The 24700-nt window shown below is 36.5% G+C and overlaps 1 protein-coding gene across 2 annotated transcripts in view; it reads right to left on the bottom strand.

Annotated features, from left to right (window-relative positions):
• The window catches only part of LOC126887983 (microfibril-associated glycoprotein 4-like), a 66892-nt gene that overhangs the window by 23289 nt on the left and 18903 nt on the right, over positions 1-24700 (bottom strand). For both annotated transcript variants that reach the window (XM_050655955.1, XM_050655956.1), the window contains exon 3: positions 13815-14024. In XM_050655955.1, coding sequence (XP_050511912.1) covers positions 13815-14024 — 210 coding nt within the window. The remainder of the gene's footprint in view (positions 1-13814; positions 14025-24700) is intronic.

Raw genomic sequence — 24700 nt, 5'->3', positions numbered from 1 at the left:
AATTTCATAGTGCTTGGTATTTCATTTACATAATTTTAGATCGCATTATTTTAAATACTCATCGTAATACAGAGGTTGTATTCTTATTATTCTATTTATAACTGTGCAACATAATACTTTGATTGACATTAACCCACATATAACACTGACCTACAGATAAATAAGCAAACCTCAGCAAGGTCTACAGAATTACTATTTACGATTCAGCAAAAGGTGAATCACAGTAAATTGAAAATATAAATAGTTACGAAAAAATACGGTAAAAACATTTATTACTGCATAAAATAGAAAGTACGTGGATTTAAACATGGAAGCGTTACAGAACAAGCAAGCTGAGCTTGGAGGAGAGATTTCTAAACAGGTGTCGTCTCTTAAGAGAGACCCTGGATCTCGCAAGAATCAACAATACATTAAAGAGCGTCAGGATAGATTAGAGGATTATTGGACAAGGTTTGGGCATAACCACGAGAAATTAGTAGATAGCGGAGTAACGAAAGAAAAGTACTTCGAAACAAAATACTACGAGCAGGTTTTTAAGACATATATTGAGGGAAAAACCCTATTGGAAGAATATGGAAGAATATTGAAAAGAGGAAAGACAACAAAAGGAAAGGAGATACAAATAAGAAAACAAAAAATCGAGGAATTATTACAAGAATATGAACAGGAGTTGCAGTACGATGAAGAACTGCAAGCAGAATTGAAAGAACACATGGAGAAAATAAACACACTCATCATAGAAGCAACAGTAAATGATGAGCTAGACGTTATAGACAGTGACGAAGTAGAGAGGATAGATCAGCTAAGGAGGAAGGTCAGGGAAACGATAAAGAAAATGCGGCCTGCAATGCAACGACCAGACAGCACACAGAGAAGAGAGGAAGTAACATTACCGCGGGTAAAAATCCCGGTGTATGAAGGAAGATATGAAACGTGGAGAACTTTCCACGATCTGTTTACAAAGGTAATACATGAAAACGAACAGTTGTCGAGAGCAGAGAAGATGCAGTACCTCAAAACACAAGTAAGAGGGGAAGCCCACAGGATGATACAACACTTGCACATATCAGAAGCCAACTACGAAGTGGCATGGAACATGTTAAAGGAAAGATATGAGAATCCGAGGATGATACTGTTTAAACTAATAGACAGGATGTTACTAGCACAGGAAGTAAAGGATTCTTCCGCTAGAGCACTGAAATCACTACATGACACCTTCCATGAGTGCCTGGAAGCCATAGGAGGGTTGGGAACAGACACGGAAGCGTGGAGCCCATTGATAGCGCGAATTAGCATAACAAAATGGGACAATGAGACAAGGAGACTATACGAAAACCACAGCGGAGACAGTAGAGAGATACCGACGTTCAAGTCAACACAAACGTTTCTACAGCGACGATTCCAAACACTGGAACTGCTGGAGTCAGAAAAGAGACAAGAGAAACAAGGAGGAACGGGTAAGAAAACAAGAATGGGTTGCGTGATATGCAACGGAGATCACGGAGTACCATACTGCAGAGAATTTCTGGAACTCAAGGTAAAAGAGCGGAACAGGATAATACGAGAAAAAGAATGGTGTGCGAATTGTCTAGCACATAAGAAGGAGAAACAATGCTTTTCACAGGTTAGGTGCAAACACTGTGGCGGAGACCACCACCAAACGTTGCATTATGAAACAGGAAACACAGGCAACAGAAGAAACACAAATGAAACAAGAGGAGAACAAATACAGGAAAGAAATGAAAGAGAATCAAACAGTAGAAGAAACGGGTACCAAGCGGACAGGTACAGAGGAGGAAATAATTATTCCAACAATGCCAGAGAACAAAATAACGGAAGACGAGACAATACGCAAGGGAACAATGGGCAAAGAAACAACAACACACAGCAAAGAGGACAGAACTCAGTTAACTGTGCAAGCCATAAGGAAGGTGAAGCATTACTAGCCACAGCAGTGGTACGCGTTAGGGATGCGAATGGAGAGCCTCACATAATGAGAGCATTGATCGACCAAGGGTCACAATGTGCATTTATAACGGAACAAGCGGCGACGGCGCTAGGAACAAAAAGGCAGCCAATACAGGCGACCATATCCGGAATAGGCTCGTCAGGGGAAAAGACAGCCAACTGGAGTATGAAACTATTGATCGGAAATCATTACCAAAGTGACTTCGAGATGGAAATAGAGGCACTGGTACTACCGAAAATAACAAGGGATTTACCGGAACAGGACATAGTCCTACAGGATTACAACGAGAAGAATGTGCTACTGGCAGACCCAAGATACTACAGGGTAGGAAAAATAGACTTATTGCTAGGAGTAAAAGAATATAGTTACATATTGACAGAAGGGATGCACACAAGAAGTAATGGACTACTAAGTCAAAACACCAAACTAGGATGGATAATTTCGGGGATAGCGAAAGAAAGGGAGACTACTAAAGCAGAAGTATGCTGTATGATATCCAGACAAGAAATGGACATACAAATAAAGAAATTCTGGGAATTAGAAGAAGTGAATCAAGAAACAAGTTTATCAGTAGAAGAGCAAGAATGTGAAGAAATGTATCGTCAGACAGTAAAAAGAAATGAAGAAGGTAGATACGAAGTGAGAATTCCGTTTAAGGAAGACGTCACAAAGTTAGGAGAATCTAAGCAGCAGGCATTCGCCAGATTGATGCAACTTGAAAGGACGTTAACAAAATACAAACAGTTAGAAACGAATTACAGACAATTCATGGAAGATTATGAAAACCAAGGTCATATGGCAATAGCGGAAGTCCAGGGAGGAGGTTACTACCTACCTCATCATCCAGTGAGAAAGGAGGACAGCACTACAACAAAAATAAGAGCCGTGTTTGATGCATCAAATAAAAGCTCATCAACAGTAAGCCTAAATGATATTATGCACACGGGGCCAAAATTACAACAGGATTTGACAGATATACTATTGAGATGGAGATCCCATAAGGTAGCATACTCAGCGGATCTGGAGAAAATGTTTAGACAGATCAGAATGCCAGAAGAAGACCAAATGTATCAAAAAATACTCTGGAGAAAGAACACAAAGGATCCAGTGCAAGAATATAAATTGAAGACGGTGACATACGGCACGGCCGCAGCACCATTTTTAGCATTAAGAACAATACAACAGTTACAAGAGGATGAAGGAGGGAATTTCCCTACAGCAGCGAAAATAATAAAAGAAAATATGTATGTAGACGATATATTAGGAGGAGCGGAGACGTTAAAAGAGGCAGAAGCAGCCCGAAAGGAGCTAATACAAATTTTTAAGAAAGGTGGATTTACACTTAGAAAATGGTTGAGCAACGAAGAAAAAATAATGGAGAACGTACCGGAAGAAATGAGGAATGTAGACTCAAAAGCATTCAAGCAAGAAGAAATACGAAAGACGTTAGGAATACATTGGTCACCCAAAAAAGATACAATCAGATTCAAGATAGAAATAACGACGACAAAGAAAATAACGAAAAGACACATACTGTCAGAAGTAGCAAAACTATATGACCCATTAGGATGGATAGCACCAGTAGTAATTCAGGCGAAAATGTTCATACAAAAACTTTGGGAGCAAAAGACCAGTTGGGACAAAGAATTAACTAGCGCGCAACAAAGCCGGTGGAAAGCATATCAGGCACAATTAATAAATCTTGAGAGAGTAACATTATCCAGGTGGAACAATTTAAATAAAACAAACAGAGTAGAACTACATGGATTCGCAGATGCGTCTCTGAAAGGATATGGAGCGGTTATTTATTCTAGGGTATTAGACCCGGAAATTAAAACAAATCTATTGATAGCAAAATCTAAAGTCGCACCATTGAAAGGGAAAACGACATTACCAAGATTGGAATTGTGTGCCGCGGTACTATTAGCAAATTTAATGAAGAAAACCCTACAAGCATTGAACAGGGAAAACATGGCAATATATGCATGGTCGGACTCAACAATAACCCTGGCTTGGATAAAGGGATCATCAAAAAGATGGAAAATGTTCGTCGCCAACAGAGTAGAGGAGATAAAAGGAGTTATAGCGCCAGAAAATTGGCATAAAGTGGATACGAAAGAAAACCCAGCGGACATCCTCTCACGTGGAAGTACAGCTTCAGAGTTATTAGAAGCAGAGTTATGGTGGAAGGGACCAACTTGGCTAACGAGTAAAAAAGCACTGAGGTTACCGGCAGAGGATATACCTGAAACAAATGAGGAGGAAGTCAAAACGAAAGTAACGACGCACATGGTAACGATAAAGGAAGACATATGCGAGAAATTTTCGAATTTAGAAAAAATGAGAAGAGTGGTATCATATTGTATGAGATTTGCAAACAACTGCAGAAAGAAGGACAAAACTCAAGGACAACTTACACTCCGAGAATTAGAGGAAACATTGTTAAAAGTGATAAAACTCACACAAATTAACAACTTCAAGCTAGAAATAAATAAACTGGAAAAAAACAGCAACTAGACAGGAAAAACAAATTAGCATCATTGGTACCGTTCCTGAATAAACAAGGGATTCTAAGAGTCACCGGAAGGCTAAGGCACACGAAGCTACAGTACGCGGAAAAACATCCTATAATTTTACCTAAGGACAGCGCATTAACAAAGTTAATTATATCGGACAGTCATACAAAAAATCTACATAGCGGACTACAACAGACATTACAATACATAAAGAGGAAATATTGGATAATAAACGGAAGAAGAACCGTGAAAAGTCAGTTAACTAAATGTATAAAGTGTAGGAGGTATAAAGGACAAGTAGCACAACAGTTAATGGGAGACCTGCCGGAGGACAGAGTGAACCCGAGTCATCCTTTCACGAATACAGGGATAGATTACGCCGGGCCGATAAAAATAAGTACTACGAAAGGCAGAGGACAAAGGAGTTATAAAGGATACATTGCAGTATTTGTGTGTCTGTCAACAAAGGCAGTACATCTTGAGGTAGTAAGTGATATGTCTACAGATGCATTTATTGCGGCGTTCAAAAGATTTACGGCACGCAGAGGACAGTGCGTCAACATTTACAGTGATAACGGAACCACATTCGTAGGAACGGCAAACTTACTAAAAAAAGAAGATCAAAACCTAGAGGACGAGATAAAACAAGGATTAATTGCACTAGGCACCCAGTGGCACGTCATACCTGCATATGCGCCACACTTCGGAGGATTGTGGGGAAGCGCCGTGCGAATAATGAAATATCATCTGAAAAGAATCATAGGGGAAACAGTACTGACATATGAAGAACTGAGTACGGTGCTAACACAAATAGAAGCCTGTATGAATTCGAGACCATTATGTGAATCATCAGAAGACCCAGAAGGAAAAATAGCAATCACACCAGCTCACTTCCTTATAGGGAAAGAAATTGTATCACCGAATCGGGAAGAAGAGCTCACGACGTACTTGAAGATGCCAGCAAGGTGGCGAATATTGGAAAAAATAAAAAGGGATTTCTGGAAGATTTGGAGGCAAGAGTACCTGCAACAGTTACAACAAAGGAATAAATGGCATAAAACACACCCAAACATAAAAAAAGAAGAAATAGTCATAATTAAGGAAGAGGATACACCTCCAGGTAGATGGCCACTAGCAAGGGTAATAGAAACACACACTGGAGCGGAGGGATTAACCAGAGTAGTGTCAGTGAGAAAGGCTAACGGGAAAATAACAAAAAGACCTATACATAAGCTGATAAAATTAGAAGAAGAGAAACAGGAAAAACCAAAGAATTCATCAGGATCAAGATGGAAGAAAATATTAATCGCAATAATGTTTTTAACACTATTGAAACCCATGAATGCAGAACTGTATAAAATATATAATCCGGAACCAGGGTTATTTACTGAAGACCTTGGAGAGGTTTACATAGATCGAGGAACATTCCGAATAAAAGTGCTAATCGAAAAAGGAAGAGTTCAAAAGGAGCATCAACTGATAGGAAGTATGATACAAGGCATACGGGATCTGTGCCAAGAGACAAAAATCGTAAATTGTAAGGAGATAATAGGGAAGTTAGAGGAAGGACAAAGGAAGGCGGAGTCAATAAGTGAAGCGTTGACAGTAGAAATAAAAGGAAGAGAAAAAAGAGGAATATTAGGCACAATATTAACCTCCATATTTGGAGTGAACGACGAAGCCTATAGTGACATTGAGACACTAGACAAAAACCAGAGAGAATTAATAAAGGGGTCACAGCATCAGGCAAAGATAATGTTAGAGACAATAACGTCAATAAACCACACGGAGATGAGGATAAATGAACAGATGAACAAGTTTAACAAGGCACTATTCACAGGCCTACAAGAAATATCAAAAGGACTCAATGAAGTAGAAGACAAAGCATTAAGACTAGAAACCGAATATAGCACGTTACGAATACAAACCATAGCATTACAAGTTACGGAGTTCATAAACGAATATATTCAATTTTACGAGGGAATATTAAACCTGCACTACAACCACGGCCATTTCGTTGATATAATAAAGCCGGGTCAAATAACCAAGTTAATAGAAAGAGCGGGGAAGATACTACCACAAGGAGTGGAAATACGACGACAACCCATTATAGAAACAGAGGTCAGCCATGACGACAAGTATATAAAGGTCATCGGCTACTTCATAGTGACAGGGAGAAATAATTACAGCATGCTCAAGATCACCGCGATACCACTTAAGGTCGAGAAGATAAAGCTTCGAATTGACCGCAGAAGATAAAGCAAGATGCTTACAGCTGGCACGGGCACAGATAGCGTGCTCTCCAACGGCCGTAATGAATATGGATACCAAACCAAACTGTATACTGGAAGAAATTTATGAGCGATCTAAGAATAGCACATGTCCAGTGGTTACCCGGGCAATACATCAAGCTCAGTGGAGTAAGATGGGTACACCCAACCTTTGGTTAATAATCACACCGATTCCGATACACCTGTCCATTATCTGTGATGGAAATCGGAACGAAAGAGTTCTGGAGCGAGTCTCATTTCTGAAACTCTCGCCCCGATGCATCGCCCAAACGAAAAACATTACATTACTCCCCACTAGCAGCGGGGTGGAGACAGCGATAACCAGCTACCTGAAGACTCCGATCACTCCTGTAGCGCAGTTGCTGACGATGCCAAGACATCTGTTAAATACGATTCAACCCACACACATTAACACACAAGGCGATGAATTCCGTACTATACTATTGGACGAAGAAAGTCTGGAGCAAGAAGTAGCGCATACGCCCTGGCGAAAGATACATGAGTCACATTGGACTTATTTAACGGCCACCGGGGTCATTACTTCGATTGTGGTGATTGCTCTGCTCATATTGTGGAGATACTGTCCTGGTATACGAAAATGTCGCTCAGGCAAAGCACTTAGGCAGACACCCGACCACGAGGTAACTTCTTTAGCTCGTAACCGGAAAGACGCCTCCCCGTCGACTTCCAAAGCCGACATCCCCCTCAACACTTTTTCATCTAGTAGTCCCAATTTTGATCTAAATATAGAGTCGGACGGTGAAAGCTAAGTTAACAGTTGGAAAAATATTGATTATTCTTAAACTACTAATTAATAAATTATGTATGTTGTCATATTGGAGATATGGTTGTTATATTTTATATTTATGTTATACTTGTAAACCTCGAACACTGATACTTGGGACAGCTTCCGGCGGGCAGTATGTCCAATAATAAATATTCAGAATTCATATTCGATATTGAACAGAATTATTTTATCACCCAGTAGACCGCACGAATTTATTTATTTTATATTCACGCACGTAGATTAATTAGTTTAGATACAAATTGGTCAATTATCAACAATATAATTTGGAAATGTCACGAAACTGCTGACAAAAGTAGAATTATTTACCTTAATTAGATATACAAATCACGGGGGACTAGCGTCACCTATGACCCAATTTAAGCTTCTATAAAACTAGGCTCTTGGGCCTAGAAAGAGAGTTCTCATTCAGTCTTCAGCTAATCGCGTATCATTTATCAGTTACAGTGTTCGGCGGTTCTCCCGGGATTGAAATATATCCTTGTGTTCGTCTATATCAATAAACGTATTTATCGCTACTCACGTCTTTTACATCCTACGTAATTACACACTTATGATGAAAATACCGCCGCTCTCTCCTACTTTCGTTTTGAAATGTAAAAATTAAAACCTTCGTCATTGCAAAACTAATCGAAATAAATAGCTTTCCACTTGAAATTAATAGGTCTGGATCCCACGTATGAAAAAAAGTTGATTAATAGCAAGCTGAAAATTTGTTAATAGCTTAAGGGTGTATAGTCGGATAAACTTTGATGTATGGGAACACTGGAACAGGGACAGTTTTAATTGTGGAACAGGTTAAAAATTTGGAACGGTCAGACCACGAAAACGGCACAATTATTTTGTGCGACAGAATAGACTTAAACTCTCCGAACAGAGATTAAACTCTCATGCAAAAATCAGACTGCTATTTAACACCTGTCATAATTCCTGTCATTTGACATATTCTACATGTTCCACTCATTAAAACGCCCATTTGGTGATAAGTAGCAGTCTGATTTTTTCATGAGAATTTAATCTCTGTTCGGAGAGTTTAAGTCTGTTCTGTCGGACAAAATACATGTACCGTTTTCGTGGTCTGACCTTCCAAATTTTTAACCTGTTCCACAATTAAAACTTCCCCTGTTCCAGTGTTCCCATATATCAAAGTTTGTCCGACTAGACACCCTTAAGCTATTAACAAATTTTCAGCTTCCTATTAATCAACTTTTTTTCCATACGTGGGATCCAGACCTATAACTTTATTTAGGTATAATTGATACGATCCATGTGATTCGGATGGTTTGAAATGCTTAGTTTAAAAAAAATAGCTGAGTAAATAGAAAATTACATTTTTATATTTAAAAAAATGGGCATTTTTCTTAAATAAATCTAAAAGTATTCATAATATAAAAAAATGTTTCAAATAATTATTGTAGGATTTCTTTTACTGAAAATTATGATTTTTTTGTTTTTGTATCATAAATACTTTTAGGTTTATTTAAGAAAAATTCACTTGTTTTTTTAATAATAAAAATATCATTTTTTATTTAATCAACTATTTTGTTTAAACTAAGCATCCCAAACCGGCCAAATCACATGGAACGTATCAGTTATATCGGAATAAAGTTAATTTCCAGTGGGAAGCTATTCATTTCAATTAGGATTGTATTGACGAGAGATTAATTTTTACATTTCAAAAAGAAAAAAGCAGAGAGCGATTTTATTTTCATCATAAGTCAGTCAGTTCTTATAAAAAAACTGTTTTGAATGTTCTCCATTTCGAAGTTCTTCGAAAATATCTATCCTTTAAAGAGCAATAACTCAGTCGTTATTGGGTTTACATAGGACTTTCCGACGCAATTCTCTTTGTTTTTTTATTATCCACAATTTTGTTTTTAACGACTTGTTTATAAAACTAAATTGTTTTAAGTTATTCACGAAAAACCTTTATAAAACTTGAGTTTTTCCATGAAAAATGCATAGTTTAAATCGCTAACAACTTGGAAAGTATCAATTTTAAAAATAGTAAAAAGTTCTGAACAAAATTTACTCAAAATTGGTCACTCTATCGATTTCCAAAGCAATTTCGATTGAACAATTTTCATCCCCTAGATGGGGATGTTTTCACCCCCAGGGCAAAAGCGCGGTTCGGCATAGGGTAGATTTAGAAAGAAGGGTCAACCGAGCTTAAATCCAAATTTTCATTAAAATCGGTGTTGATTCTCAAAATTCCACAGATTTAGAGTTTTTTACCGCTGATGAGATGTCTATTAAGCTAGAATAGCCATTTCATAAGGCAGCCATGAGCGTTAACCCATATTTTTTTGCTATTTTATTGCTTATTTATTACGCAAATTAAAAATTTATTTCTTCATCCCCTTCAGAGAAACAGGTGGCTATTCCAGCTTAATATTAAGGTAGAATAGCCAAAATTCATATATCCGGGACGAAAGTAGATAGAGAGTCGCTTCCGGCAGGCTATTTTATTCCTAATTAATTGCTAATTTATTACGAGAATTAAAAATTTATTGCTTCAACCCCTTTAGAGCAACAGGTGGCTATTCCAGCTTAATATTAACTAGAATAGCCAACATTCATATTTCCGGAACGAAATTATTACAGAGGGTCGCTTTCAGCGGCATATTTTATTGCTAATTGATTGCTGAAAGATTGGGTATACAAGAATTTACAAACTCACCCCCTTCAACCCCTACCGTTATCATTATTCCCCGGAATCCACAAAAAGTGAAAACAACAGTTTCAAAAACTAAAACCAATTGGGTATTTTTTTGCTAATTAATTACTACTATAGGTCTACGCCAAAAATTAATTTCTGCTTCATCCCCTAACGAGCAACAATGGCTACTGCGGTTGAATACTTAAGTTACAATATCCAACACTCCTATTTCAGGAACGAAACAGAGGGTCGCTTCCGGCATCACATTTTATTGCTAATTAGTTCCTGAAACATGGGGTATACAAGAATTTAGAAACTCACCCCCACCAACCCCTACCGTTATCATCGCTCCCCGGATTTCACAAAGAGTGAAAATAACCAGTTTAAAGATTTAAAACCAATTGGGTATTTTTTGCTAAATAATTGCTGCAGGTCTACGCAAAAAACAAATTTTTTGCTTCATCCCCTAACGAGAAACAATGGCTACTGCAGATTAATACTTAAGCTACAATACCCAACACTCCCATTTCAGGAACGAAAGCAGATAGGGGATCGCTTCCAGTGGCATATTTTATTGCTAGTTCATTGCTGAAAGATAGGGTATACAACAATTTACAAACTCGCCCCCTCCAACCCTACCGTTATCATCATTCGCCGGATTTCACAGAAAGTGAAAAATAACAAGTTTAAAAACCTAAGACCAAGTGGGTATATTTTCCTAAGTAACTGCTGCAGGTTCACGCCAAAAACTATTTTTTTTGCTTCATCCCCTAACGAGCAACAATGGCTACTGCGGTTGAATACTTAAGCTACAATACTCAACACTCCTATTTCAGGAATGAAAGCAGATAGAGAGTCGATTCCAGCGGCATATTTTATTGCTAATTAATGGCTGAAAAATGAGTATACAACAATTTACAAACTCACCCCCTTCAACCCCTACCGATATCATCATTCCCCAGATTTCACAAAAAGTGAAAATAACCAGTTAAAAACCTAACACCAAGTGGGTATTTTCTTGCTATGGGCCATTCCACGAACATACCTGTTTTAGATTATTCGACAATGAATATTTTACTGTGCAACATAAGAAGTACGAAAGTAAATGGCGCTAATAATTATTCCAATATACAACAATGTAATTTGCAATTTACTTTGGTTCTTCTTATTTTGCACAGTAAAATATTCGTTGTCGAAGTAATCCAAAACAGGCGTATGTTCGTGGAATAGGGTATAAGTAATTGCTGCTGGTTTATGCCATAAAAATGAATTTTTTGCTTCATCCCTTAACGAGCAGCAATGGCTACTGCGGTTGAATACTTAAGCTATAATACCCAACACTCCTATTTCAGGAACGAAAGCAGATAGAGGGTCGCTTCCAGCGTCATATTTTATTACCCTTTTTAGGTCTTTAAACTGGTTATTTTCACTTTTTGTGAAATGCAGGGAATGATGATAACGGTAGGGGTTGGAGTGTTGAGTGTTGTAGCTTAAGTATTCAACCAAAGTAGCCATTGTTGCTCGTTAGAGGATGAAGCAAAAAATTAATTTTTGGCCTAGACCTGCGGAAATTAATTAGCAAAAAATACCCACTTGGTTTTAAGTCCTTAAACTGGTTATTTTCACTCTTTGTGAAATACGGGGAACGATGATAACGGCAGGGGTTGGTGGGGGTGAGTTTTTAAATTCTTGTATACCCCATATTTCAGCAATTAATTAGCAATAAAATTTGCCGCCGGAAGCGACCCTCTATCTACTTTCGTTCCTGAAATAGGAGTGTTGGGTATTGTAACTTAAGTATTCAACCGAAGTAGCCATTATTGCTCGTTAGAGAATGAAGAAAAAATTCATTCTTGACGTGGAGCTATAGTAATTAATAAGCAAAAAAATACCCAATTGGTTTCAGTTTTTGAAACTGGTTATTTTCACTTTTTGTGGATGCCGGGTAATGATGATAACGGTAGGGGTTGAAGGGGGTGAGTTTGTAAATTATTTTATACCCAATCTTTCAGCAATTAATTAGCAATAAAATATGCCGCCGGAAGCGACCCTCTATCTAATTTCGTTCCGGAAAAATGAATGTTGGCTTTTCTAGCTTAATATTAAGCTGGAATAGCTACCTGTTTCTCTGAAGGGTTTGAAGCAATAAATTTTTCATTTTCGTAATAAATTAGCAATAAAATAGCAAAAAAATTTAGGATTAGTCTCATGGGTCCCTTATGAAATGGCTATTCTAGCTTAATAGACATGCTGATGAGTGGTCTAAAGCATTTTTAATGTGTGGACATGTTAAATCCAAAATATTTGGTTTTTATGTGATAGTTTGTTTCACAAAAAATTGTGATACCTTTTTATTCTAGACCAGAGCGCTAAAAACTTCGGAATAAATCTACTTTTAACTACAGCCCCTAGAAACTCTTTGTATTGTAAAACTAAGTTTTTCAACCTAATAAAATTATTTGTAAAATAAAATATTTTTAAAAGATTTTTAATTGAAAAACTTATTGACCCATTTTCCTGGTGACACCTCCAAGGGTTCTACAATATGCAATCCAGATGGATGCTGCAGTGAAGACAAAAGGGAAGGAATTCTACACTATGCAATTCACAACCCCCGTGTGCAGCTTGGTAAAGTTCCAACGGAAAATGGACCTAGTTACTCTATAGGAGTAATACTAATATAAAATAAAAATGTATACCATTTTCTTTATTCAGTTGCAATGCGAAGCCAAAACCGTCTTAATTTTTACCTAGATTAGAGAGTGCAGCCAGCACTCTTATCGACGATTTCACCTCTTGTTAGAGGCTCTTCAGAGAATTTTTACCTGGAGTAGAGAAAGCAGCCTATGCATTCTCTGAAGAGCCCCTAACAAGACGTGAAATTGTCGATAAGAGTGCTGGCTGCACTCTCTAATGTAGGTAAAAATTAAGACGGTTTTGGCTTCGCATTGCAACTGAATAAAAATGGTATACATTTTTATTTTCTTTGTATTGTGTTCAGGGTAATGTCATGTCAGGAAAAAGTCTACCAAAGACAACAAAAGCAAAATGTTATCTACAGAATATTAATTGGACCCGTAGTAACCTATGATTGTGAAACCTGGGTAATGAGGAAAAGGAATGAAACCCAACGCCCAACTCAGATATATGGCCCGGTGCAAGAGGAAGACAGCACATGGAGAATCAGGAGAAATGAATGAAGGTTACGATATTGAACTACGTATTTGTGAAAAGTCAAAGACTGTTATGTGTAGAGGTAAGACGATGAAAAAACAACAAATAAAATATTACAATGGAAGCCGATAGGAAGGCGAAACCAAGGAAGGCCCATAACGAGATGGTTGGATGACGTGGAAGATGACCTAAAACCGTGGACATAAGACAATGGAGAAGAAAAACATAAGAGATAATTGAATAGAAGACATATCCAGCTAGGTAAACACCCATCCAGGGTTATGATGAAGATCCAGAAGAAGAAAAAAAAAAGAATAAGAAGAAGAAGAAGAAGAAAAAGAAGAAGAAGAAGAAAAAGAAGAAGCTGATAATGAATCATTTTTTATAAATAACAACTTACCGCTTTCCTTAACTTCTCTACAACTTCGTGGAAAAGTTGAATTAGATGGAGGTTTAGAATTCATATAACATAAAGGTATTTTGCTTCTACCAACTAGATTGTGACATCCTTCTAAAACATCGTTTCCTAATTTTTCATCGTTTTGTTTGATAGTTTTCTCAACTGCAAAAGATAACTTCATAGGTATTTGGAAGGAGTCTTCTGATTTACCTAAAATAATACAAAAAATATATATGATATTTTTTTAATTTAGCTTATATCTATGCCTCGATATCTAAGGCCATTGGAATGATACAAATGATTTCTCAGTAAGATGTAGTATGTGGTGTGTTTGTTGAGTAAATGTCTTGTTACCTAGTTAAGTCGACTTAACTGTCTACAACAAACCGCTAATTGTATCCGAACGTCTGCGGTCCTTCCGGTGAGTACCGATCCCACAAGGACAGAATTTTTTTTATTTATTAATTTTTAATAAAGAAAAATTCCCAACCCAGCTGAGATACGAACTAACAACCCTTGGATCCAAAGGCAGGCTCTCCTACCACTGAACCACAAAGGCGTTACAAATGATTTAAAAAACGGATAAAAGAAAAAAATGAAAAAAGAGAATATTATTGAGAATATTACGTTAATGTCTTTTACGTTTTAAACGTCTATCTCTACTCCATGTCTTCATCAGACATTTGGGTTGGGTTTCGGTGAAATGTAAACACAACAGGCCTGCCGAAGAGTATCGGTTTACGGTTTCTTTGATATTCCACTATTATTACTTTATTAGGTACTACAACTCTAATAAAAAAAATATAGTATTTTTTAATATAAATAAAAATAAATTGTCAAAACTAGGCTCCAGAAACCAGAAAAAGGATCTAATATTTCACTTTGTTTAAAATATTTCGTTGCTTTGAGTGTAGTCCACTGAAATATTCTCAACTGCTCAAAATTGGCAAAGAAGACGAAAACCTTTTGCAAATATGTTTTCGACCCTCAGGAATCCGAATCTGAAATTAGTTTTGCGAGAAAATGCCGGGAAATCCGAAAAATCGTAAAATAGAGCTTTTCTGCAGTTTTCTTGAAAACTACAATAGCTATCGGAAAAATAATCAAACCATCGTGTTTATTGGACGATTTTACATAAAAATAGATGTGCTTCTTTGCGAGAAAATGCCGGGAAATCCGGAAAAATCGTAAAATAGTGATTTTTCGCAATTTTCTCGACAACTACAGTAGCTAGCGAAAAAATAATAAAACCATCGTGTTTATTGGACGATTTTCCATAAAAATAGATGTGCTTTTTTGCGAGAAAATGCCGGGAAATCCGGAAAAACCGTAAAATAGAGATTTTCCGCAATTTTCTCGAAAACTACAGTGGCTAGCGGAAAAATAATCAAACCATGGTGTTTATTGGACGATTTTACATAAAAATAGATGTGCTTCTTTGCGAGAAAATGCCGGGAAATCCGAAAAATCGTAAAATAGAGCTTTTCTGCAGTTTTCTTGAAAACTACAATAGCTAGCGGAAAAATAATCAAACCATCGTGTTTATTGGACGATTTTACATAAAAATAGATGTGCTTCTTTGCGAGAAAATGCCGGGAAATCCGGAAAAATCGTAAAACAGTGATTTTTCGCAATTTTCTCGACAACTACAGTAGCTAGCGAAAAAATAATAAAACCATCGTGTTTATTGGACGATTTTACATAAAAATAGATGTGCTTTTTTGCGAGAAAATGCCGGGAAATCCGGAAAAACCGTAAAATAGAGATTTTCCGCAATTTTCTCGAAAACTACAGTGGCTAGCGGAAAAATAATCAAACCATGGTGTTTATTGGACGATTTTATATAAAAATAGATGTGCTTTTTTGCGAGAAAATGCAAGGAAATCCGGAAAATTGTAAAATAGGAGATTTTACGCAATTTTCTCGAAAACTACAGTAGCTAGCGGAAAAATAGTTAAACCATCGTGTTTATTGGACGATTTTACATAAGAGTAGATGTTTACTGAAAAATAATAGTAATCCCAACGATAAGTAATTAAATTCTTGTGTAAAGTGATAAAAACTTGTGTGATATCGGAAATAAACAAAGCAGGTTTTACAGTAGGTGGAAACAAAACAATATAATATTATTTTGAATGGTGTATTTCTACAGGAAAATAAAGCATATTAATAAACAGAATCAGCTGAAAGTAGAAAACTTTATTATAATATAATTAATGTTATTATAAACAGATAACCAGGGCCGGATTTTGATTTTTACCTAGGAATAAAAGTGCTGGAAAATTAGTAACGGCCAGCGCGGGCGCGGGTGGGAATTTGAACTGTGAGTAGAGTTCTCCACGAAACTTGTTATTTCTTTTTCATTAGGCGGTCTTTCCTATATTTCTTCCTGATCAATACTTTCATTCGGTTCTTCTTCTTCTTCTTCTTCTTATTCTGCATATTCTGTTTTGGTAATTTCATTTAGAAGCTCTTCGAAGTATTCTCTCCATCTGTTCAGTATTTCTTCGTCGCTTACTAAATTCCTTACATTTTTGCTTTTTTAGTGTACAGGTTTTCTTTGGAACCCCCTTTTCTCATTTTTTTACTCCTTGATATAAGTTTCTGACTTCTTCATTTTTATAGTTTTCCTCTATGCATTTCAATTTATCTTCCTTGTACTTTCTTTTCTTTGCTCTTATGATTCTTTTAGTTCGTTTTCTTTGTTCTTTGTATTTTATCTCCATCTCTGGTGTTTTCACTTGCATCATTTTGTGTCTTAACTTATTTCTTTCATCCAGTTCTATTTTACATTCCTTATCAAACCATTCTTGGAATCCATCTTTTATATTTCTATTACTGACTTGCGCTACTTTGGTCATACATACTTTTATTTGCGTCCATTTTTGTTCGATGTTTCCATTTTCTGCAATATTTTCCAGTTCTCTAGTGACTAGTCTTTCATATTTACTTTGTTCTTCTTCTGACAGTAGTCTAATAGGTTTAGTTACTTTGTACCTTTTTTTCTGTTGGTTTCTAAGAACTGGTATAACCTGTTTTAGTTGTATTCCGACTATAAAGTGATCTGTGTCTGCATCTGGTCCTCTATATGTTCTTATGTTCTTTATACATTTTTCCATGTCTTTTTCGACGAGCACATGATCTATTTGGTTTATGGTTTTCCCATGTGGTGATCTCCACGTTCCTTGGTACATTCTTTTGTGTTGAAAGTACGTGCTCATAACGATCACGTTTCTTTCTTTTGCAAAATCTATTAAGAGGTGACCATTTTCATTCGTTGTTTCATCCAGACTTTATTTTCCTATGGTGGGTGTATATATTTCTTCTTTTCCTATTTAGGCATTAGCATCACCTAGTACTATTTTTATATCGTATTTGGGAATATTTTCGAATACTGTATCTATTTGACCGTAGAAGTCTTCCTTTATCTCTATGTTTTTCTCTTCAGTCGGTGCATCTCTCTCTCTCCCTCTTGTCGTTTCCCCATTAGTGAGGATCGTGATTTCTTCCAATATTCCTAACAATCTTTCTCCATTGGTCTCTATTTTCAGCTACTCTAAGAGCTTCGCAGAATGAGTTTCCAGCTGAATTCTTTATTTGATCGGACCATCTAGTTGGTAAGCGTCCTCTTGATCTTCTCCCCGGAATGTTTCCAGAGACTATTAATCTCTCCAAACTGTCGTCACCTCTGCGAACCACGTGACCAAATAATTGCAGAATTCGTTGCAGACATATTGTGTACAGCCTTTTTTTAATATTGAGTTGGTTTAGAATGGAAACGTTTGTTCTATGAGCTGTCTATGGTATGCGCAGCATTCTTCTCCAGCACCACATCTCAAAGGCATCAATTTTTTGGTGCTCGTATGCGAAAAGAGTCCAAGTCTCTGCTCCGTATAGAAATATTGAGAATACAAGGGCATTTACCAGTCTCATCTTGATATTTTGAGAGATAGATCTGTCTTTCCAAACTTTAGTTAGGCGACTCATCGCATTTTTTGCCATACCAATACGTCTCCGAACTTCTGCTTCACAGTTGCCATCGTTAGTTATACTAGACCCGAGATAGACAAAGGTGTTTACTATCTGGTATTCCTGTAACATGTTAGTCAGTTGAATAGTGTCGAATCTGCCGACCACCATTATTTTTGTCTTAGCTTTATTGATTTTCAGACCAACTTTATTGCTTTCGTGCTCAACTCTTCGCAGAAGATCAAACATTTACTGCTCATTTGCTGCTATAAGTGTAGTGTTATCAGCAAATCTCAAGTTGGAGATTTTTCTATCCTTCTAAAGGCCCATCCTTCTAAAACCATCCTCATGACATGATCACCATAAATGTTAAATAAGTCAGGTGACAACACGCATCCTTGTCTAACACCTCTCTCGGTCTTGAATTGGTTTGAGAACTTCTGATCTAGTCGTAGTGTCGCTATATTAGACTGGTACAGATTTTTAATAAGTGTCACCAGGTGCATTGGTGCGCCCATTTCTATTAAAATTGACCACATATTTATCCAGCTTACACAATCAAATTCCTTTTGGTAGTCAACGAAGCATATAATCATAGGTACTTGAAATTCTCTAGACTTTTCAATAAGTTGTCTCAGGTTCAGGATTTGTTCCCTTGTACCTTTACCCTTTACAAATCCGGCTTGTTCCTGAGGTATTTGGTAATGTAGATAGGTTTTTAATCTGTTTTTGATGATTGCAACAAGATTTTACTAGCATGTGTTATTAGTGACAGTGTGCGGTAGTTTTCACATCTGGTAGTAGTTCCTTTTTTGTGTAGCGGGATATAAATTGAGGTGCACCGATCAGATGGCCATTTTCCTGAATTCCAAACAGCGACACAGATAGAATGGATGATATGTAGTCCTTTGTCACCTAGTAACTGTAGTATTTCACATGGTATTGAATCAATGCCTGGGGATTTATTTCTCTTTAGTGATTTAATTGTATCTTTGACTTCAGCGAATAAGACAGTAGGTTCTCTAGGGTAGTTAGAGGGCCACTGATTTTCTGCTGATACCTCGTTATTTTTATATAGCTCGTCACAGTAGTTTCGCCATTTTTCCAATATTTCGTCAGTATCGGTCTTTAGATTACCTTCCTTATCTATTACAGACCACGTTTGACGTTTAAATTCTCTGGTAAGGAGTGTGATCTTCTGGAATAAATCCCTCAGTTCATTTCCACAGCCATGTTCCTCTATCTCTCTGCATATTTGAGAGATGTAATCAGCTTTGTCTTTGCGGCACTGTTTTTTGATTTCTTTCGATAAATCTCTGTATTCATCGTTTGTTCCGTGTCTAGCTTTGTGTTATTTTCTGTGTTGAATAACAGTTCACGTATTATCGGATATCCATGGCTTAAGGCCAGTGGAAACCGCTGTCTCACAGTCTTTTGCAGCGTCGATTACTTTATCTTTGAAATAAATCCAAGTGCTTTCAGGGTCACTATCTACTTGGTCTAAAGAGAGAGCTTCTTCTAGGTTGTGTTGGAAGTAATTGATTTTTGATGGATTTAGAGACATGACTTTTCTCTGGGGTCTTCTTTTGGGAACTTTAAAAACGAAGTCGAACGTTCAATACCAGGAGTAGTTGATGATCGCTTTCACAGTCTGCGCCAGGATATGTTTTACAGTTGATGGCCGACGACTACCATCTTGATCTTATTAGGATATAGTCTATTTGATTCCTTGTTGTTTCTACATTCTAGGTCTATGATGTTGATCTACAAGATGTTGTTCTACACAGAACTCCACTAGACGGTCGCCATTCACATTTCTCTGTCCCAGTCCATTTTTGCCCAGCACTCCTTCAATATTTTCATTAGATGACCCCACTTTGGCGTTAAAATCTCCTAAAATTATGATGAGTTCACGTTTCGGAATAGCGCGAACAGTTTCTTCTAGACGACCATAGAACCTGTTGATGTCTTCTTCTTGTGCAGCTGTTGTAGGAGCGTATACCTAGACAGGGTGTAGGTTATTGGAGGATATTCTCATTTTAAGGGATATTATCCTGCCATCAATAGTATTATATCCAATTACGCAGTCTTTAAGTTTAGAGGGTACAATTATTGCGACTCCATTTGTACTTTTGTTATCTGGGCCTGAAAAATAGACGACGTTGCCAGCAGTTGTTTTAAAATGCCCTTTACCTCTCCAGTGAGTTTCAGAGAGTCCCAGTACCGAAAGATTGTGGTCTGCCATTTATTTTTCAATTATGTGTAACTTTCCTGGGTTTTGGATCAGTCCCTGGACGTTCCATGTACCAATTCGCTGACATTTTCTTAAATTAAATGAAAATTTGGATTCAGTCTCACAATTTCTGCCAGGTGCCTGGTCCCTCACACCTTGGCAGCCGGTAGCAAATTTCACACCATCCGACCCGGAACCGAGATGGCGTGAGTCGGATCGCTACATATTCCATCTTCACTTACTGAAATTGTCATCGTTATGGGAAGAAATTCTCTTGGGAAAATAGTGCATTGGCTTCCCTTTGAATTCTGCAACGCTGTATATGAGCCGTTTCTGTGGCTATGATTCTCGCCGCATGGTCAGTTTTGTAACAACCAGCTGCCACTGTCCAACCTATCACCATGTCTGGCTACCCTCACTTAGTTTAGCCTGCAGACCAATGCAGTTGCCCGGGATGTGGCACGTGAAGCCATAAGTGGTGAGAGTTGAGTGCCTTATGAGGACAAGTTATCAAAAACAATCTCCCGTCGATGACGTTTCATGTGGTCGTTCCAATAAAAGGTGCTACCTCTATAACACATTCTTACACCCCACATCGGTGCATGTGTATGTTTAAAAATGTTATTTTTTGGTATTTTCCTCTTATTCTTAGTATGCATATTCTCTCTGAAATTGGTTTAAAATTAACGATTAGATCTTTCAACTTTTTGTTTACTACAAATCCTGTGCCCAACATTCTATTCGGCTAATGGATTAAGTCCACAGTCAAGAAATCCGATAGCACACACACACACACACACACAACATTCTATTTTCCCCTCCGCTATTAAAAAATAAATAGTCATTTATTTCCATTGAGTTTTGGCCTAGTTGTTTCGTTTCTTGTAGTGCTACTATTTCAAATTTATATTTTTTGCATTCATCTACTAGGTGTTTCAGTTTTCCTTCTTCGTATGTTCCTCTTACATTCCATGTTCCTACTAATATATGTTCGTTTACGGGCTTCTTTTCATTAACAATCTGTACATTTTGTCTATTTCGTGTAGCTTTACTTTGCCATGTCGTCTCCGTTATTTCAGTCTGCTTTAGTTGTATTGCTAGTTTTTTGGTTGTATATTTTTCTCTTTTATGAGTTGTTGTTGACTGCTATTCCATGTCCATATTTCACCATTAATGATTAGCTTCTGATATCCTATTTTTACATTTTTTCTGGATTCTTGCTTTGCTTCTAATTTCTTTCTGGATAAATCTTTCTTCTTTTGACATATCATCATTAATATAGATTCTTTCGTCCTTTTTGGTTTTTAATTTACCTTTATTTTTTATTATTTCTATTTTGTTTTTCACGCTGTTAAGTTCCACTATGACAGTATTTTCTCCTATTTTCCTTGCTCAATTTACATCTACTGAAACTTGTAGCTCTATTTCTATAAAATTCTCCATAGCCCCTCGTAAAATTTTCTGATCATTTGTATCAATTTTTATTCCTTGTATTACATTTTTTAAGAAGTAGTACCTCTTATAAGAATAGGAAGACTAAGATGTGCAGGACATCTAGCAAGATCACAGCATAACAACCCTCTTAGAAGAATCCTTATGTCACAACCGGTGGGAAGTAGAAATAGGGGTAGGCCAAAACTTAGATGGAAAGATGGCGTAGATGAGGATGGGAGAAAAATAGGCGCAGCAAACTGGCAACGGTTGGCAATGGATAGGACTGACTGGCGTAATAGACTTGGGAAGGTCGAGGCTCTTTCATAGGGCTGTAGCACCACTGATGATGATGATTATTACTTTTTTCCTCTTTCTTTCATTTTCCAATTTCTCTATTTTTCATTTGCTTTACTAATTTCTTTTTCTAATCGACCTATTTGTTTTATAGCTTTTTCGTTTGTTTCTCGCAGCTTTTTTATTTCATCTTTGTAGCCGCTTTGTTGATCTTTCAGTTCTTTAATTTCATTTTATAGTTGTGTGATTTCGTCTCCAGATCTATATTGTTCTTTTTTATGTCTTTTATATCCATTGCTAATTCTCTCATCATTTTCATCATGTTCCTCCTCTTCCCTTCTCCTTTTCATTTCATCAGCTAATTCGCTATCAGAACTCATTGTTCTTAATTCCTAGTTATTTTTCGTGCTAGAGTTATTAGTCAATGCGTCACGGGTGAAGTTTGGTGGAGAACTCTACTCATAGTTCAAATTCCCACTCGCGCCCGCGCTGGCCGTTACTAATTTTCCAGCACTTTTATTCCTAGGTAAAAATCAAAATCCGGCCCTGGTTATCTGTTTATAATAACATTAGTTATATTATAATAAAGTTTTCTACTTTCAGCTGATTCTGTTTATTAATATGCTTTATTTTCCTGCAGAAATACACCATTCACAATAATATTATATTGTTTTGTTTCCACCTACTGTAAAACCTGCTTTGTTTACATTCGATATCACACAAGTTTTTATCACTTTACACAAGAATTTAATTCCTTATCGTTGGGATTACTTTTATTTTTTAGTAAACATCTATTCTTATGTAAAATCATCCAATAAACACGATGGTTTAATTATTTTTCCTCTAGCTACTGTAGTTTTCGAGAAAATTGCGTAAAATCTCCTATTTAACAATTTTCTGGATTTCCTTGCATTTTCTCGCAAAAAAGCACATATATTTTTATGTAAAACCGTCCAATAAACACCATGGTTTGATTATTTTTCCACTAGCCACTGTAGTTTTCGATAAAATTGCGGAAAATCCCTATTTTACGATTTTTTCGGATTTCCCGGCATTTTCTCGCAAAACTAATTTCAGATTCGGATTCCAGAGGGTCGAAAACATATTTGCAAAAGGTTTTCGTCTTCTTTGCCAATTTTGAGCAGTTGAGAATATTTCAGTGGACTAAGTGAGTACATTCACTACCAGAATACCAGAAAACTAAAAGTAAACGTAAATCGTAAAAAACGTGAAAATGTAAAAGTACGAAAATTAACGAGTATCAAGTACTGGGTATTAATAATTTACAGTAGGTAACGCATCGTTACAAATATTAAAAAATATCGAAATTTTTCATCACTGACAAGTTTATATAAAAAAACTAAAAGTCTAATAATTAGGAATGCACGTTATAGATTTATTGACATCATAACCCACCAGTACAACAAACTTAACGACAAACAAATTTTTCCTCATATATTAGTTTTTCTACTTAGTTTCTTCTTTCTTTCTACTTCTATTAGTTTCATCTACCGTTATGATACGTTCTCACTGGTAAAAATTTACGTCGAACCAGCTGTTCGTCGCAAATATTTGCGTGCGCGAGGTAAACATTGTGCTAATGTGGACGTGTTCGTCGCATACATAAATCGGGCGCAAGAATTTTCGACGCACACGCTCCATCGGTTGTCGGTATGTTTTACATTTTTGCTGGACGAGCACCCAGTCCTCACTGTTAAAAATTTGCGACGAAAATTCTTGCGACGAACCATTAGTTCAATACGCACGAAAAATGTACCAGTGAGGACGCGGCTTTACAGGAAAGCGCTGTTGTCAGTAAAAACATATGTGTATGTGTATTTACCAAACAGCTATAGGCTACACTGTTTCTCTTTGTCTTTAAGAATGTGAAACAAAGATAACTATCTGCAATATAAATGTCAAAGTCATGTTGTAAGGTTATGTCAGGCAGTTGTTATGTAATATAGAAGGCTTGTAAAATATTCGTTATCACTTTTGCCCTTATGTTTTACTCACAAAAATGAATGAGCAACAGTACAAATACAATTTAAATTAAACGACCACTTGAATTTATTTTTAATAATTTTATTATGTTATGAAAATATCCCTAGACCTTTCCGATGTGTATATAAGTATGTAACAAAATGTATAAACTCAATAAATTAGTCCAAGTAATGAAGCTTAAAATAGGACAAAACCTCGCAATTTTTACAGAATGAATAGATTTGCTTGATAATTTGAGAATAAGTAGTGGATAGTCCAAGGATCAAAATCTATATGATGTCGAAAGGCGCATTTACCATGGGGGTGGTTGCCACCCCATCTGAGTGGTGGAAATTTTTTATTATATTTTGACCACAAAAGTTGGTAAAAACATTCATTCTAAGCAAAAAAAATTATATATTTTTGTGATTAAATTAATAGTTTTCGATTTATTCGCTATCGAAAGTGGTAGTTTTATATCGAAAAAATCAATGTTTTTAATAAGTTTTCTGCTAATAACTCCAAAATTTTCGTTTTATCTGAACAACTTTACTTAACAAAAATGTAGCTTTTGAAAAAAAAATTAAAAAACCATTTTTTTAATTTTCTTTAATACCAATAGTAATCGAGCTTTACTTTATTGTATGTTAGCTCTTGTTCGTCAAATGCTAAATATTGTAGTTTCAAAGTCAAAAGAGGGGACAACTATGCGTTTTTCGAGGATAACTTGTTAAACCTAATTTAAAGTAATTAAAAACATCTATCTTCAGAAATAGAAAAGAAGTCTCTAGCTCAAAAATTAAGTGACTTATAATGAAAAGAATGTCAGTCCCTATTTTTTTCAGCAAAAAAGTGATCGGAAGCAACCACCCTAATCACCACCCTAATTAAAATTAGTCATTGACCTTATTTGGTCTTCTTTCTTTATGTATTATTATACTAATAGGTTCTAGAAGTTTGACCGGCGTAGAAT

Source organism: Diabrotica virgifera, chromosome 7 (genome assembly GCF_917563875.1).
Source record: "Diabrotica virgifera virgifera chromosome 7, PGI_DIABVI_V3a".
Taxonomy (NCBI): domain Eukaryota; kingdom Metazoa; phylum Arthropoda; class Insecta; order Coleoptera; family Chrysomelidae; genus Diabrotica; species Diabrotica virgifera.
The sequence above is the reverse complement of the archived record's forward strand: the minus strand, read 5'-3'. Positions and strand labels throughout refer to the sequence as shown.